Source organism: Camellia sinensis, chromosome 9 (assembly GCF_055761805.1).
Source record: "Camellia sinensis isolate YWXY chromosome 9, ASM5576180v1, whole genome shotgun sequence".
Classification (NCBI taxonomy): Eukaryota; Viridiplantae; Streptophyta; class Magnoliopsida; order Ericales; family Theaceae; genus Camellia; species Camellia sinensis.
In genome coordinates, this window is record NC_138969.1 from 39,175,189 (window position 1) to 39,191,405 (window position 16,217).

General features: G+C 34.7%; 2 protein-coding genes across 4 annotated transcripts in view; one reads left to right on the forward strand and one right to left on the reverse strand.

The window, feature by feature from the left end:
• Positions 1–5,160: 5,160 nt before the first annotated feature.
• On the forward strand, positions 5,161–5,856 carry LOC114282543 (RING-H2 finger protein ATL39). Its single transcript, XM_028225247.2, has one exon. It carries the CDS (start codon positions 5,161–5,163, stop codon positions 5,854–5,856), a length of 696 nt encoding a protein of 231 aa, XP_028081048.1.
• Positions 5,857–6,378: 522 nt separating this feature from the next.
• Positions 6,379–16,217, reverse strand: part of LOC114282541 (RNA helicase family protein) — a 51,984-nt gene continuing 42,145 nt past the window's right edge. For all 3 annotated transcript variants that reach the window (XM_028225245.2, XM_028225246.2, XM_082886602.1), the window contains 10 exons: positions 15,753–15,853; positions 15,466–15,556; positions 12,879–13,043; positions 11,851–11,940; positions 11,595–11,666; positions 9,979–10,077; positions 8,458–8,544; positions 7,612–7,665; positions 7,405–7,484; positions 6,379–6,782 (listed from right to left, as the gene is read on the reverse strand). In XM_028225245.2, coding sequence (XP_028081046.2) covers positions 6,635–6,782; positions 7,405–7,484; positions 7,612–7,665; positions 8,458–8,544; positions 9,979–10,077; positions 11,595–11,666; positions 11,851–11,940; positions 12,879–13,043; positions 15,466–15,556; positions 15,753–15,853 — 987 coding nt within the window. In that variant the 3' untranslated portion in view covers positions 6,379–6,634. The remainder of the gene's footprint in view (positions 6,783–7,404; positions 7,485–7,611; positions 7,666–8,457; positions 8,545–9,978; positions 10,078–11,594; positions 11,667–11,850; positions 11,941–12,878; positions 13,044–15,465; positions 15,557–15,752; positions 15,854–16,217) is intronic.

Genomic DNA, 16,217 nt, shown 5'->3' on the forward strand with positions numbered 1-16,217 from the left:
CGTCCAACCATCCTTAAACTTTGCCTCATCCGTTTCCATCTCCATGCACTGTTTGAAAGCATGTGCAAAGCCACTTTTGTGAACATTTGACACAACATTTTTCCCAAGATGCCAATTACATAATCGATGTCTTGTGTCTGGAAATACTCTTCTGATTGCCTCTTACACCGCCTTATCCCCATCTGTTAGTACGGACACAGGTGCTTTATTGTCCATCGCCTCCATAAATGTTTTCAAAACCCATGGGTATGTATCAATCGTCTCATTAGCTAGCAAAACACATGCAAATATCGTGGTCGTGAAGTGGTTAGTCACACTAGCCAACATGACAAAAGGTATCTTGTACGCATTGGTACAGTAAGTTGAGTCAAATATCAACACATCACCAAACTTTGCGTAGTCAGCCTGCGATTTCGAATCTGCCCAGAATAGATTTTGTAACTTGTTATCCTTACACACACATCACACTTGTAAAGAAAATGTGGGTCAACATCAAGTTTTGCACACAGGTAAACCAAAGCACCCTACATATCACCATCCTCAACTTTTGCTCTACGTTTGGCTTAAATATGGTTGTGCAGATTCGTACGAATGAAACCAACATTCTTATAACACCCGGATTGATTTACCATATAGTCCATGATTTTGCTAGTCTTCACACCGACATTGCGCATAGTCATTGCTTGAGCTTTGTCATCGCTGTTTAAACGCCGATGTGACCTCAGATACATCACAAAATGTTATTCCGCCAATTCATGGTTGTGGTCTGTGATGAAGTGAGTCACAACATACTTTCCTCCTTCACCAGCCTCTGGATCATACCGTATACGAAATTGTGCATTGCAACCTACTATTGTTAGTGCCTTAGGAGCTCTTCTCTTCTCTGCAACACGGTCCAAGTATTTTGGTAATCTCTGACCTTCCTTTGAACACAACCATAGCCTACTAACAACATTTCCCTGTTTATTTGTGTTAAATCTGAATTTTCGTAAACTAAATCCCTTGGCTTTAGCATTTGCATTGTAAAAAGCTTCTCCATCTTCAACCGAATCAAATTTCTATTCCAGAATAGCACGTTCAACCTCACCAACCATGTCATCGCCATGAGCATCGTCAACCATTTCTTGTTTCACATCGGCTCGGCCATTTTCAAAGTTTATGTTGGTTGCTTCTTCATTACGTGGACTAGCTTCGCAACCATGACAACGTTCCGCCCGACTTTCATTGATCAAATGAATGTCATCTACTTCATTTGGAATGTCATAATCAACACCTTCGCTTTTAACTTCGGCTAGGGCCATACTGCACATGACATTAGTACAAACAATTACTTGATGACTAAAAAATGGTAACACAAACACAAACATGACATTTTAACACGATTGGATTTTTTGTGCAAACACAAACAATCGATTGAGAACGAGAGAGGTTACTTGGCGATGGAGGGGTTTCACTTTGAGCAAAGCGTACAGGGGTTGAAGTTAGGATGAGGGCTTAGTTGAGGGAAAATCGTTGAAGTGAAGATACCAGAGAGAGAGAGACAGAGACAGGGAGACAGCTCCATACCTGATATCTAGTTGGAGAGAACGCCTTCACTTCAGCAATGGAACCCCACAGAGCCTTGTAGCTCTGTTGTTGCTGGAAATCAAAGGTTATATTGTTCCCTACAGAGCTTCGTCAATGGAACCCAGTAGGGGCTTGTCGTTGTTAATGGAAATCAAGGGTTACACACTCAACTTTACAGAGATGAAGACAACAAGAGAGATAGGGAGAGAGAGAGAGACGAAATAGAGAGAGTGAGGAAAGTGGGATGCAATCATTCAAATAAGAGGATTAACCGGTTGCCCCGGTTTCACATTTTTTATGATTAAACAATTCAATGGTGTGAATCATTTATTGTAATCTAACAGTTAAAAATTGGGTTGCATATGGTGTGCAATCTTAAAGGGATTGCATACTTAAACAACGCCCTAAATAATATAGTTGAATAGTTGAGAAAAGAGTCATGAGATGAATTGTAGACGCTGATATTTTAGATTTCACACACACTAGAGGCAAAGTCCAAGTTTTACAAGTGATTGCATGTATTCAAGAAGAGCAAGGCACATCAACACTTTAGCATTAACAAAATAATAATAATAATAATAATAATAATAATAAATAAATAAATAAATAAATAAGAGGAGAGAGATAGAGAATAAACTTCATTTATTTTTCACTACGCATCAAGTAACTAGTTTGACATATTCTAGATGTCATACATAAGGAATGATGAACATTTGTCTCTCACGTGACCAAGACTTGACAAATACATGTGTTGAAAAACAGGTTGGAAATATATGCAAAGCATTGTCTACTGCTCCTCCTATTTCCATCATTGATCTGTCACCAAAAAAAGCTTTTAAGTTTAGGTCAGACTCATGGCTGATATTTGATGCTACTAAAACCTTTTTGTACGCTAGACAACATAACTATCAATTGCGACGATGTACGAATTGTGAAAGTGTTTGGTGGTGAATTTTTTATTTTTTATTTTGGAACAATAATCAGTGTGTTTTGGTTTGAGTTTTTTTGATTAAGTTTTTAAAAATTGAATTTTTTGATTTTCGTATTCTTTTGTTTTTAGTGAATTTTTTTTAAATTTTAAACATTTTTTTTTAAATTTTTTTAGATGCACCTTAGTTAGATATATCTAAAAAGTAAAAAAATTGTGAAAAAATATTTTAAAAAATTAATAAATACATAGAAATATAAAAAATGTACTGAATTCTTATATTTTTTTTTATATTTTTGGTATTTAGTAAATTTTTAAAAGATTTTTTTTTACAATTTTTTTACTTTTTAAGTGTATTTATGTTAAGTATGTCTAAAAAATAAAAAAATTACTTAAAATATTAAAAAAATTTAGTAAAAATAAAAAAACACGAAAAATAAAAAAATAAAATTTTTTGAAAAATATTTTCTGAAAAGAGAAAACAAGCAAGCTAAATATTTTTCTGCGTAGAAGCTTTCTCCCTTTGCGAAAGTCTTTTTGTTTAACTTTTAAAATACGTAATCTAAGCCATTCACAGGGGATTTTCCGTACGGCTTAAAAAATTATTTAAAAAGTCAAAAAGTGAACACTATTTATCAAAAAAAAATATTAAAAAAAATATTTTTCACATATTAATACAAATAAAAAAAATACAATTAACAAGGTACTGACGTGATGGGCCCGTCAGTGACCGGAAAAAAAATAGGGAGTAAAAATTCATTAAATTGGACTGTAGAGCTAGGCCCGTGGGGGTTCACCATGGATCCCGTTTTGATAATCTGAACCGTTGAATATGTAGAACTCTTATAGTACTAGATGCCTATAAAAAATTACGCCTATCAGATTTCTCTAAATATATGATCAAATCAGTTTTGTATAAAAATGGATGATGTTATAGTTAATAGTTAACAAAAAAACTAACACGATCAGATAGCTATCGATATCCAATCAACGTGATTTTTTACAAACATATAGTACTCGACGATTTCTACACATTGAACTGTTCCGATTAGTAAAACGGGACCTGTGGTAGGCCCCCATGAGCCGAACAATACCGACCAATTTATGCCCGAAAAATAGAGAATCAACCTATTCCAAAGTCCACTGCCGCGCCCTTTAAGCTGCCAGCCGTACGACTTATTCGTTAATTATCCTATACACTTATTTATATAATTTTTTAACACATATTTTTTCATAAAAAGTCAAAAAATTAATCTAAATATTCATATTTTTTCCTCAATTTTTTAATCTAAAAAAATAAAAAATACACTTATTTAAGATACCCAAAAATAGGTTATAGAGTACCCCGATGGGTTACATGTTTTAGACCCAACTCGGCTATTTAACTTCTGTTTTTTATAATTAAAATAATATTATATATTAATAAAAAAAAATTTCAATTTTTTTACCACTAGATAGAAAATTAATGGCCCTACACTATTAAACACATGTAAGACCCATTATTTTATGCCTACTTATAAGAAAATTATTTTTGTAACATTTTGTTTTAATTAATCACTCTGGTTCTTGGGGGTGAAACATTGGCTTTGTCCAGCTGACTCTCTTCGGAGATCTCGTACTGTATTCCGATCAATACTTGACATTTTCTGTGACACGTGGCTAAACTCTATTGGATGCCTCAATAGCGAGTCTCTTTCTTTGGATTGGGTTAAATCTCACCGTCAACTAGCTACCCTAAGGACAGGGCCTATCAATGTTGTGATATCTCGTGGAGCATCCTTTTTTTCGATAAAAAAAAAAAAAATAAATAAATAAAAATAAATTCACAATGTATCTTTTTTGACTAATATTATATTATAAGAGAGTTGAACTCAAATTTTTTAGAAGTAGAACTAAGAAATGAATATTGTTAAAAATTTAGAGGCATCTCATGTTTGTTAAACAAATCAAACTACTTGAGATCTACTCGTATTTAACTCGTTTAAAATTAATTACAAGTTAACTTTAAATACTTTTAGAACTTGTTAAATTTTCAAAATAAACTTGAACAACCTCCTACTCAAAATCTACTCGAGGTTAACTTGTGTTTAGATTGTTAAAAATTCGTTCGAGATTCGCTTATTATAAAAATAAATAAAATTTGAACAACCTATTACTCGACTTAAATCGATTGGCTTCAACCCTAATTAAGTGGAGAGTGGTTTAAATTATATTAACTAAACTGGTGTAATTTACAGAGACGATGGAGGATAAGTCTCTAATACCTTTGGGATGAAATAATTGACCAGTGAAACTTACGGAACAAGATTGGGTAATGACGATGGCACATCTATAATAATCTATATATATATATAAAGTGTAATGCCAAATTTATTTATTTATTTTACTTGGAGGAGACTCATTCAACTAAGAACTTCTCTAATCAATTGCTTAAAAGATGAGGACTTTGAAAAGTAGAATGGCCTGCCCTTAGTCAAATCTCTCTCTCTCTCTCTCTCACACACACACACACACACACACACACACACACACACACACACACACACACATACACACATAACCCAGTCAACCAGACATTTCTACAATTCATATTGCATGAAACATTTCTCATAGCTTCATTTGCAAAGTAACAAAGACGTTACAAGCCAGTCTTGGTTGAAGTAACCATGAGTTCTGATAACCATGGAACCAAAATCAGTGACGGTACTATTGAGGCCATGTTCGGAGTCATATTTGTCTTCATCGGCGCTGTAGTTCTCTTCACCATGATCCGAATCTACTCCATGTATTGCCTTAAAAACCAACAAAGAAGGCGCCGAACCACCATTAATGGAGTTGCACCACCACCAACAGACCTGCACTCAGCCGAGCAACCCAGAACAGGCCTCGATCAATCCACCATAGATTTGATACCCAAGTTTGTTTACAAAGCAAACCACCACCGGTTGAGTCAAGGCGAGGACGACAGAGAGTGCTCAGTGTGCTTAAGCAACATAATTGAAGAAGCCATAGTTAGGCTTCTACCAAACTGTAAGCACTTGTTTCATGAAGATTGTATTGATGTGTGGTTGAGATCTCACATGACTTGCCCAGTTTGTCGTGCCATGGTGGATCCTGGGGCTCAGGCAGAGAACGATGAGTTGCGCGTAGCGACGGAGCCCACAGCTCAGGCGGAGAACGATGAGTTGAGAGTAGCGATGGAACCCACAGCTCCGCCTCCGGAGGAAAGTACGGCAGATGGATTAGGAGGGTCAATTTTGGCATTAAGCTCTTTTCGGAGGATGCTTAGCCGGGAGAGATCGTCGACGAGTTTTCATAGTTGTGGAGAAGCAGTTGGTGCTGAAGATATAGAAAGGCACTGACTATTATGGGTACAATCATATATGATCACACTTTCATACGCCAATACTGTATTGATAATAGACACAAAGGGTATGTTTAATTAGGTGGATTAGAGGATGAGATTGAAATTATTAATCCGTGGGCTCAATTATCCTATATTTGTTTTAATATTTTAGTTTAGAATTATTAATCCAACAAATTTATAGGATTATTAGTAATTGGATAGGAGTGGGATTATTAATCCAATAGATATTAATCTAATTAGATAGTGAATACCACACTAATTTAAGGTCATGTTCGATTCACAAAACTAATAGTGAAGTATTAATAATCCTATTAAATTTGTTTTATTAATACTTCACTATTAGTTTTGTGAATTAAACATAATCTTAATGTATCACTATTACATTTATAACAAATATGAGTGAAGTATATCATCACCGTATTGATAACATACATGAGTAATCAGATACATTTCTTGATTACTGACTTCTGTTGGATTGATATCTTCGTTTCTTTTGAAAGGAAGAGAAATGAAAAACTGAGAAGAACACAAATACATTCTAAACAAATAAAGAACCCATCAACAGCATTCAAATGACAATTTTCCAACATAAAGATCTCAAAGTTGCAACAAATAAATATATATGGACAAGAGTTTTACAAAGGCATATGCCATTTGGGGCAATGCGGGTTGTTCCCTTCTTCCATTGTGTTTTGAAAAAAACAAAAAACCTACTTGGGTAGCTGTTTCAATAAAAATGTCGAGCAGCCTCCATTTTTTTTAACAGGAACCCATCAATGAGGAATAGAATTGGGTTGCTGGTGCTGGTAAAAATGTGGAGCAGCCTCTAACAGCCAAGAAGGATCTAAAGAGATGACATTGCGCATGTATTGTCGATCAGTTGAGACAATAGAGTGGTATATAACCCACTTTGGATTAACTCTGCAAGACAAGGTTCAAGTAAATAAGATTAGAGTTGCCATATTTACAATGAGTTCCATGATTTTTTGTTCTTTCGTTTCAACACCAGATGTCAAATTTTACAGGACAAATTGAGTTTTTGGTTTCACTCTGACAGCCTACTTTCTAAAAATAGTTCATTTTGATATGGCCTGACCTTGTAGATCTAATTTATTTTAGGGTAAATTTAAACTAAACTCCCTTCAGATTTGGAGAAAATATATCAAGCCCCACAAGTTTGGAATAATCACACTGTCATCAGTTATTTGTTAGTTGCATAGGGAAAAAAAAATGATGTTATTATCTCTTTTACACCAAAATGCATATTTTACTATTGATTATCTCTGTCTCAACAATCCATCTATATTAGTTCCGGTCACTTTAGCATTACCAAAAGGGAGGTCAGTGTAATTATGTCAAACTTGTAAGTTTATTGTATTTTTTGTAAACCTCAAGAGTGGTCAATGTAATTTACCGTTTATTTTATGTATTTTTCTATGGGAGAGGGGATTGCAAAAGAGAATAAAAGAAATCAAGCACAAATAAATTTCCGCAAGAAGGCTACTAACAAAACAATCATATTGACTAGGGTGAGCATACCAACCTGAATAACACAGATGAGGGGTGAATATAAACTTCTTGAGAACTTCTGAGAGTCTTGTACATACCACTGTGGCTGAATGCCTATTGAAAAGATAAGCAAAAAAATCATGAGGAAACTATGTAGAACAAGATTTCATACCATTAAAGGTTATACAATAACAAAAAAGCAAGGATAATTGTGTTGTGTGCATCAGATTTTCATACTCACTTCTAAACGGCAAGCGTTAGCAAAAAATCCAGCAGTAACTGCCTTTCTTACCGCCTGCAAGAGGACAAAAAAAAAAATACACTGAATCTGTGATCATTGCATCCTTTAACACTACATTTGGATCTAGGTGAGAGAAAAGAAAAGAAATGATTTGTGTTTTCTCGCTATCATGTTTGGATGAGTAAGAAAGGAAAACATGTGAAATAGGTATATGTGTGAGATTTCTTTTTCTTCCTTCATATTTTGATGGGTAATCTTGATTTATAAAAAAACATACAACCAATCAGTTGGTTTCTCACCATTTTTGGTGATAAATGAAAATGGCATAGTAAGAGAGTTCTCTCTCTCCATTTCTCACCCTTTCTTACCTATTTTGTAAACCAGACATGAGAAAGAGTTTTGTTTCTCATCATTCTTATCATTTCTCATCAAATCACTCCATCCAAATGGGGCAGTGTGTGAGAAAATAGGGTTCAGCACCCTGAAACATAATAGAGTGAAAAAGTGCCCCAGATACTGACACAGGTAGGTGTTCCTAATTTATGGCACATCCACCACAACATTAATTGCCTTAAACTTCTATAATCAAGTTACAGTTTATCAAAATCAGTGTAGACCGCTGTGGAGTATATACAAGCTTCGTACATTCAAGGGGAAACAAAGAAGACTCCCACAAGGAAAAACAGGATTCGCCCCACTTCTAGGGAAGAATCATATATATTCTCATCTTGCATGAGTAAAAGGTTAGATTCACCACAAGGAGAAGATAATGCAAAGGCAATTTTGAAGACAGTAAATATTTAAACCTTCCATCCATATAAAGATCACTATGTTGTACCACATTACCTGCATATCACTTTCACAAGATTTTAAGACCATGCCGATTCGTAGTGCTATTCTTCTGAGTTGTTCTCTAATTTCAATAACCTTTCGCTGCAAAAGAAATAAATTAAAATCAACATGTATGATATGTCTATGAAACAAATCAGACATCTAAAAGGTCGGAAAACTCTAGATAATTGATTATATCTATGGAGAGAGGAGAAAAAAAAAAGAAGTTTAACTATGCCTGCTTGTGTTTGTGTGTGTGTGGCGGGAAGAGGGGGGAGAGAGAGAGTGGATTGTTACACGATCTTAGATAGAACTCAATCCCAAAAGTTAGCTATTGAGGTGAGGGTGCCCTCACACTTATCTACTTCACGGCATTTTAGTAACCAAGCAATGTGGGGTTTCGCTTCACACCCTCCTCACGCCCAACGTGCTCACTCAACAACACCTACGGCATGCAGGCCACAGACATGCACCCTACCCATCCCTTATACTCCGGCTCTGCTACCATGGTACATGGTCTTGGATAGAACTCAACCCCAAAAGGTAGCTATTAAGGTGAGTGCGCTCTTAGGCTTATCTAATTCACGCTATTTTAGTAACCAAAATGATGTGGGACTTCGCTTCACAGCAATTAGGTGGTCGGTGCAGAAGTGGCAAAATTGGGTGAGGTCATTCTTGTAAGGTGTTTTGTGGGTCAGATAGTTTTGAGTTCTCTAGAGTGTTAAGTCTGCTTTTTCATAAAGTCTGCTGCTTTGGAAGCATGTTGGTAATCAATAATTTGTGGAAGAGTAGTCAACTGCTACCTATTTGACATTGCATGTGCAGGAAGGCAGAGGAAACTGAACATTAGTTATTGTGAGAGGACGAGAGATTTTTTTTCCCTAAACCCCAATGAGTTGGCTTGGTGATCAGTTACTTGGCCCTTGGAACCTCATGAAGCATCAGGTCTAAAGTTCGACTCTCATTGGGTGCTATCAATCCCTTTGGAGCCACCCCCGCAGGCATAGCCCGAGATTTGCCCAACCCGCATGTATGGGGCACTTTGAGTAGGTCTTGGGATTATAGTCGGAGTTTACCCAGATACCCAATTATCAAAAACCGAGTTTTTTTTTTTCTTTTCTAGCCAAGTTACAGAGACTTGACCTTGAGTCTCATTATTGGGGCATGTGGCCTAAGCCGTGGGGTGTCTCCAAGGGCACAGTGAATAGAGATATATGGAGCATGTTATTCCGCATTTTGGGGGTGCAGTGAATTATGCCATCTCCAAATTGTGAGCTGCTTGTGTGATGGCATAGTGGATGTGTTAAGAATACCTGAACTCATATTCTTCCTGTAAATTTTATTGATGATTTGAGAGTTTTGGAGGAGGCTTAAAATTTAGCTCCCATACAGTTTACATGTACATGGGTTGCACCCCCATTTTTGACACGTTTAGTGGATCATTATTTATCACCTATTGGATACAAAAGATACATATAAATATATACACAAAAGTTCAGCATATAAATATTTAAAGCAACTCATAAAGATACTCACCATGGCATGGTAGTTTACAAAGTTCTTATTGCACCATTTTGAAGATTTTCCAGACTGAAGAAATCCTTTGTAGACATTTAGAAAGGTCACATGATCACCCTGCAAAGTATGGGAAAAACAAATGGTACAACACATGTACTCACAGGTGGATCAGATGGTAAATTTAAAGTGCATGCACACTCACACTCTAGCGTTCCTTTTTGTACATTCAGGTATGTCAGATACCAAATCCTCTAAACATAAGATCGTAATGATTCTAAACCAAGATAGTAGGCTCTGATTTTATATGAGCATGGATGACAAATGAAGTAAACCAAACATTAAGTATAGAAGTTTCAAAATTCAATACTAAGTCAGGAATGAACTTACTTACCCAAAAAGAAAAGTCAGGAATGAACATGCAGAATTTCAGAACCTGACTTCAGCCCACTTTCTGAGTAAGCAGATGAACATTGACTAGGACTGATTAGTTAAGGTAAAAATGTTAGTTAGCTTGATATACATTATTGGGCCTATTTTCTAATAGCTTGGGTTTTTGGGATAAGTGGTGATTTAACATGATATTAGAGCTCAAGTTGGGAGAAGTCATGGGTTCAAGTCTCTCCGTTTGAATTTAATCCCCATTTGCATTACGTCTCTTGTTGATATCCTTTCTTTTCTCCATGTATGGATATTTGCATCTTCTCGTGTAAGAGGAATTGCACATGAGGGAGTGTGTCAGATAGCTCGATATAAATTATTGGGCCCATTTCCTATCAGGTTAAGCTTTTAGGGCAATTGTTGATTTAACAAAAAGGATGTCCAAGCTAACCCTACATCATATGACCACCATTACCACTACCTGTACTTACCATTTTTAGTTTTATTTTTTTTGGGATAAATGCCAGTACTTACCATTTTAGAAGACTAGGTTCAAAGCCATAAGAAAATTTTCAAGCTGAACACTAAGGCCAAGTTTGGCATCTGCTAAATAATACAAAAAGTCAAAAAGTCACTATCCTATTTAAGTCACATCATCTTATTTAAATCACATCACCTCTCTAACACATCACATCAAACCCAACCCAAACCCAACCCATATAAGCCAATAAGTCAAAAAGTGTACTTTTTTAGAACATCCCAAACTAACCCTAAATGTTTACATGCACAATAGAGCATGAATTAATCCAAAATACACATGTTAGAGCTTTATAAGAATGTATACGATACATGCCAACTATGCCAAAGAAACGTTGACTAGAAAAGAACAGAAGAAGAAAACACAATGGCCACAGCGTAAACTCTCAAATTCTTATTAATCAAAAGTTGCCTAAGCATGGTACATAATTGTCTATTTATAAGCATCTAGGAAACCCTTACTAAAAGTTACCAAAAAATAAAACACTTCCAAAATATAAAACATTATAATGTAAACTGTTACAATTATTAATGGAATGTGTTTTTTCGTCCTCAATATATATATATATATATATATATATATACCAAAATGAATGTGCATGCGTATATATTCATTTTCAAATAACAAAAAGCAGAAAAAATAACTTGGGTATAAGCCCCAAAACAAATACTAGCTGAGAGTTGAGTACATGAAAACTGATGGGAAAATGGTATCAGACCTCAGCAGCAGCAAATCTTAGCTTGGCTTCATCCAGCTGCTTTTGTTGCCCCCTAGCAGAAATCCAGATAGACTGCAAAACGCAATTAAGAAATGATATTTGTCGCCCCCTACTACTCAGCTGGAATATTTGCACTTTTTTTTACTCTTTACAATACGAGCAGATTTTTCCAATTGTTCAGGATACATTTCATATACAAGCAAAAATGCAAGAAATAAACAAAAAAACAATAATAGTATAGGGAAAAAAATTTCACCTGAATGGAAAGAACAGCAGCTATAGTGATGATTTCCTCAGAACAGCCCAATTGATTCGAAGCTAAGATCATTTTTGAGATCATTGGATCCTACAGAAAATTGTAGTCGTCAATAATAAATAAGGACAACAAAATTCCTTTTTTTAATCCATTGACATTCCATGAGAAGGTAGAAATCAAATATGTATGCATTTAGAATGAGAAGATATCCTCTCAGTAATCTCAAAGATCTTCAGCTTTGATACAAAATTGGAATACAGACCTATCTAAATCATTTATTCAAAGATTTGGTAGGCAGCTGTGTAAACTACACTGTCCTCTTCTTTTAATATGTTGGTGAAGAAAAATTAACCATACTTCCAATTCTAGGTCAAAATTACATCAATTTTATTCCCCACAATATCCTGGGAACAACGAGCAAGAATGTTCAAACTTGAGGAAAAGAACATAATGTAAATATTTATTAGGTAAATTACACTGATCTCCCCTGAGGTTTTTGACAATTGCAGGGACTCCCCCATGGTGTCTAAAATTACACCACACTCTGTTACTTTTTCAACAATGTACACAAACCTTCCCTTGTTAACAATTTGTTACTAACAACAGAAAATGAACACATGCTCTCATCTTCATAAAAAATAAAAATACCCCACTTAACCCTCATTGAAATTTGTTAATCTTTAAAATTTTAAATGTTCATGAACTACCATTTCAAGTTAAGTGAAACGGAAAAAGGAAGAAATAATAATAATCAATGATTGACCAGTGGGGGAAAATAATTAGCTAACCTATTCAGAGCAAGAAATATTGATTTCTACGATAGCCATGCCAACATTTCATACTATAAAATTCATTTTCTGCATAATAACATATGTAAAAGGAGCACAATAATTTACATTTTTTCCAGTCCAAAAACTAACCAGCAATTACCCTAAGCAAACAGAAAATGCTAATGATAAAGCAATTGTACTAGTGAAAAACGGATACATATGCATAGAATATGAGAAAATAGCATGAAAGCAACATACTAATGGTATCTCTGCAATTTGGAATCCAGTAGGTGAGGTAAGTTTGGCATCATCATCAAGGACTCCGAGTGAATAAAGTACTTCAAGTGCTCTGATCATTGCTTCAGGTGACGGAGATGCAGGCCAATCAAAGCCTAAGATATTGTCTATACCCAAGGCCTTTAACTGTGAGATCAAAACAAATAGTCAACATCCACAGAACTCCAAAAGCTGCCTTCTCAACGTGGAAGTTCACACAACATTGCAAAAAAGCCAACTTCATATAAATTTTACACAAACATAAAATCAGTTTTAGATCAAGGAATAAAAATAAAAACAAATCTCACCTAAAGTTCTTCCTTATTCACCGAATATAAACTCTGATGGAACATAATAAATTATACACTTGTTTCTATTTACTAAAAAATCATCCAACATCTGCAAATCTATTATTAAAGGCAGGATCTATAAGTGCTTCTGTAAACCTGAACTTTAACAAATACAGCAAACTGATACCTTGAACCCAGCCCCTCTGACACACCCATAGCATACAATGTGTTGCTTTCATGCCTATTAAGAATATCTAACAAGAACTATTTCTATTTGCCTCTTTTTGTCAAAAGAAAATATTTGAGAATAAAGAAAAATCTGAAATTTATTAGAGAACATGAGAAGTAGAAAGGAAAAAATGACAAATCAAGAAGTGAAAACATAAGAGGCATGTGGTTAATTTTATATTTTCTTTCATTGTTATTAAGAGACATTTTCTATTAACACTACCACTATTTTTTTTTTTCTTTTTTCCATCCTACTACTAATGGAATCTAGTATTTATTATGTTTTATCTTATGATGACAAACCCTCTTATCCAATTAACCCTTTAAACCTTTTGTTTAGGAGCTTCTAACGTTCATTGACCTTTGTTAAACTTTAATCATAATAAAAATAAATAAAAAAATTAACCTTTTTTTTTTCCAAAAGACCTCCCACGCCTTGGATTTACTATTAATATTGCTATTGTTGTTATGTCATAGTTTGTAAATTTTTGTGTTTGGAATCTTATGTATATTTAGAGTTGTATGCACTTGTGCATGAAACATTGGTTTGTTTGACAATAATTTGATATTTCTCAGTATGCATTGAATTTACTTTCAAATTGTACACTTGTACCCTTTATTTTATGTAAAGAGATGGGTAGACCTCATACGTGTTCAATTATTTGATTATTGAGCTTGTATAAACATTTATATGTATTCACCCAAAAAAAAAAAAAAAACATTTATATGGCCTTTAATTTTTGTTAATAAGCATTTTGTAGATTTCCAACAAATAAATTTATCACTTCCCTTATGTTTCTGAGACATTTTCAAAATGTTTCCATTTCCGAGCTAACTGAAACGAAAATTTGATCTCTGTAAAAGGAGGAAGTTTCTAATGGATTGCTGTTGTATGTTTAAGGGACAGGGGAGTCTGTGAACTCTTTTTTTGCATTATAAAGTCACCATGGAGAATTAGAAAATGCTATTCTCAATTTTTTATATGGTTTGGGTGATGTTGGGATTGGTGAAGGAGCTTTTTGCTCGTTGGTATAGAAAAATGTCTGAGACGAGGTAATAGAAGGCCTTGGAGGTGTCTCCCTTATGCATCATCTGGTGTATTCGTAGAGAAAGAACTTATAAATATTTTGAAGGTAAGGAGAGTTTCAATTGTGTTTGAAAGGAATAGTGTTACCGTAATTAGTTTTTGGCTTAGAGAAGAATTTCCATTTTTTTATGTTCTTTTGTAGAATTTTTGGGGAAGTGGTACATCCATGTACATATATAGGGAAGTTTTGCTTTCTGTTTTGTTGATACTTTTGTATGCTCCATTCATACAAGGTTGCACCCCTTATGACACTTTTAATATAAATACATTTACATTTTTTTTTTTTAAATTTGAAGATTAATTTTTGTCATTTATTTAGTATTTGTTATTTTAGGATTTATTAGGTTTGTTTTATTAATCAGGATTTAATAATCATTTTCATGTTTTATTTTCGACAATTTTTCATTAGAGTTTGGGGTTGCAAATAAATAGGCCAATATATAATGGGTTTTGGAGACCTTGACGGGAATATTGAGAAAGTGGATATTGAATTGGGATTGATATTCTTCCCTCTTTCTCTCTTCCCCTCTCTTCTCCTTCTTTCCTTCTTCTCCACTCTATTTCTTCCCTTCTCTGCTGCTCATTTTTTGCTCTCACTGTGCTGCATCACCCAGCCCACAGGAGGAGAAACTAGGTGAAGACATTAGGAATGCTAAGAACGAGCAATAAAGAACTCCATAATTCTTATCACCACTTGTTATCTCCAAGTAGAATAAGAGAAAGCTCAAGGTGTCAAAGACAACAATAGCAATTTAGCAAACAAGGATGGTACAACTATTAGTAAGGTAGATGTCGTTGCAAAATGACCGAATTGCTATACCAAAGAGATGCAAAACATGCACAAATAATTTTGTCACCCTGGGAATTCAGACCCACTTGGGATATAGTTTGATAAATGACAAACCTTTGAACTACACTCAAAATACAGAATGAAAATTAGTGATACACATAAGAACTTGCATACCTGAATCACACAAGAAACAAGATTTGATCTCTGCATCTCTGGTATCCCCTCAGCAGACATTTCTTTGACAAAATGCTCTTCTGTATACAGCCTGGTTATGACCACCAAAACTTTTTCATAAATTCATTACACAGAAAAGTAATGTGCTTACGTGCATTGAAACAAGCCTTAGAGCAACTAACTGATTTCACCACATTAATAATACTTAAATTATCACTTTTGACAACCAAAAGTGAAAAGGTGTCATCATCCACTACCACTAGAAATGCTTGCAGTAAATTAGGCACCTGTAACACTTTCCAGGTCGTACTCTTCCAGCTCTACCAGCCCTTTGTCTAGCAGATGCCTTGGATATCGGTGCTACAACCAAATTTTCGATATCTGAAATCTGTAACAGGATGTTGATGTAATTATAATATGAAAAGACATACACTGAGACACATAAATAATTTACTCAACAATTAAGCAAGTCCTGAATAATGGAAAAATAGGAAACTTAATAATGGAAAACATCGAATTTGAGTCCTGAAAAGGAAGTGTAGCATGTGCACAAAAGAAACACTATATGAAATCATGAGAATCTGTAGATTAAGATCAAGTTTTTGGTTAGTCGTCAATACAATTAGTTACACACAAATTGATCCACAATTTTAACAACCCATAAAGAGCAGAAAATGTGTAGTACTAGCAGATAACACAAGCCCTGATAGATCCTTAACCAAACCAAAATGAGTGACCAATTGAGACAATTT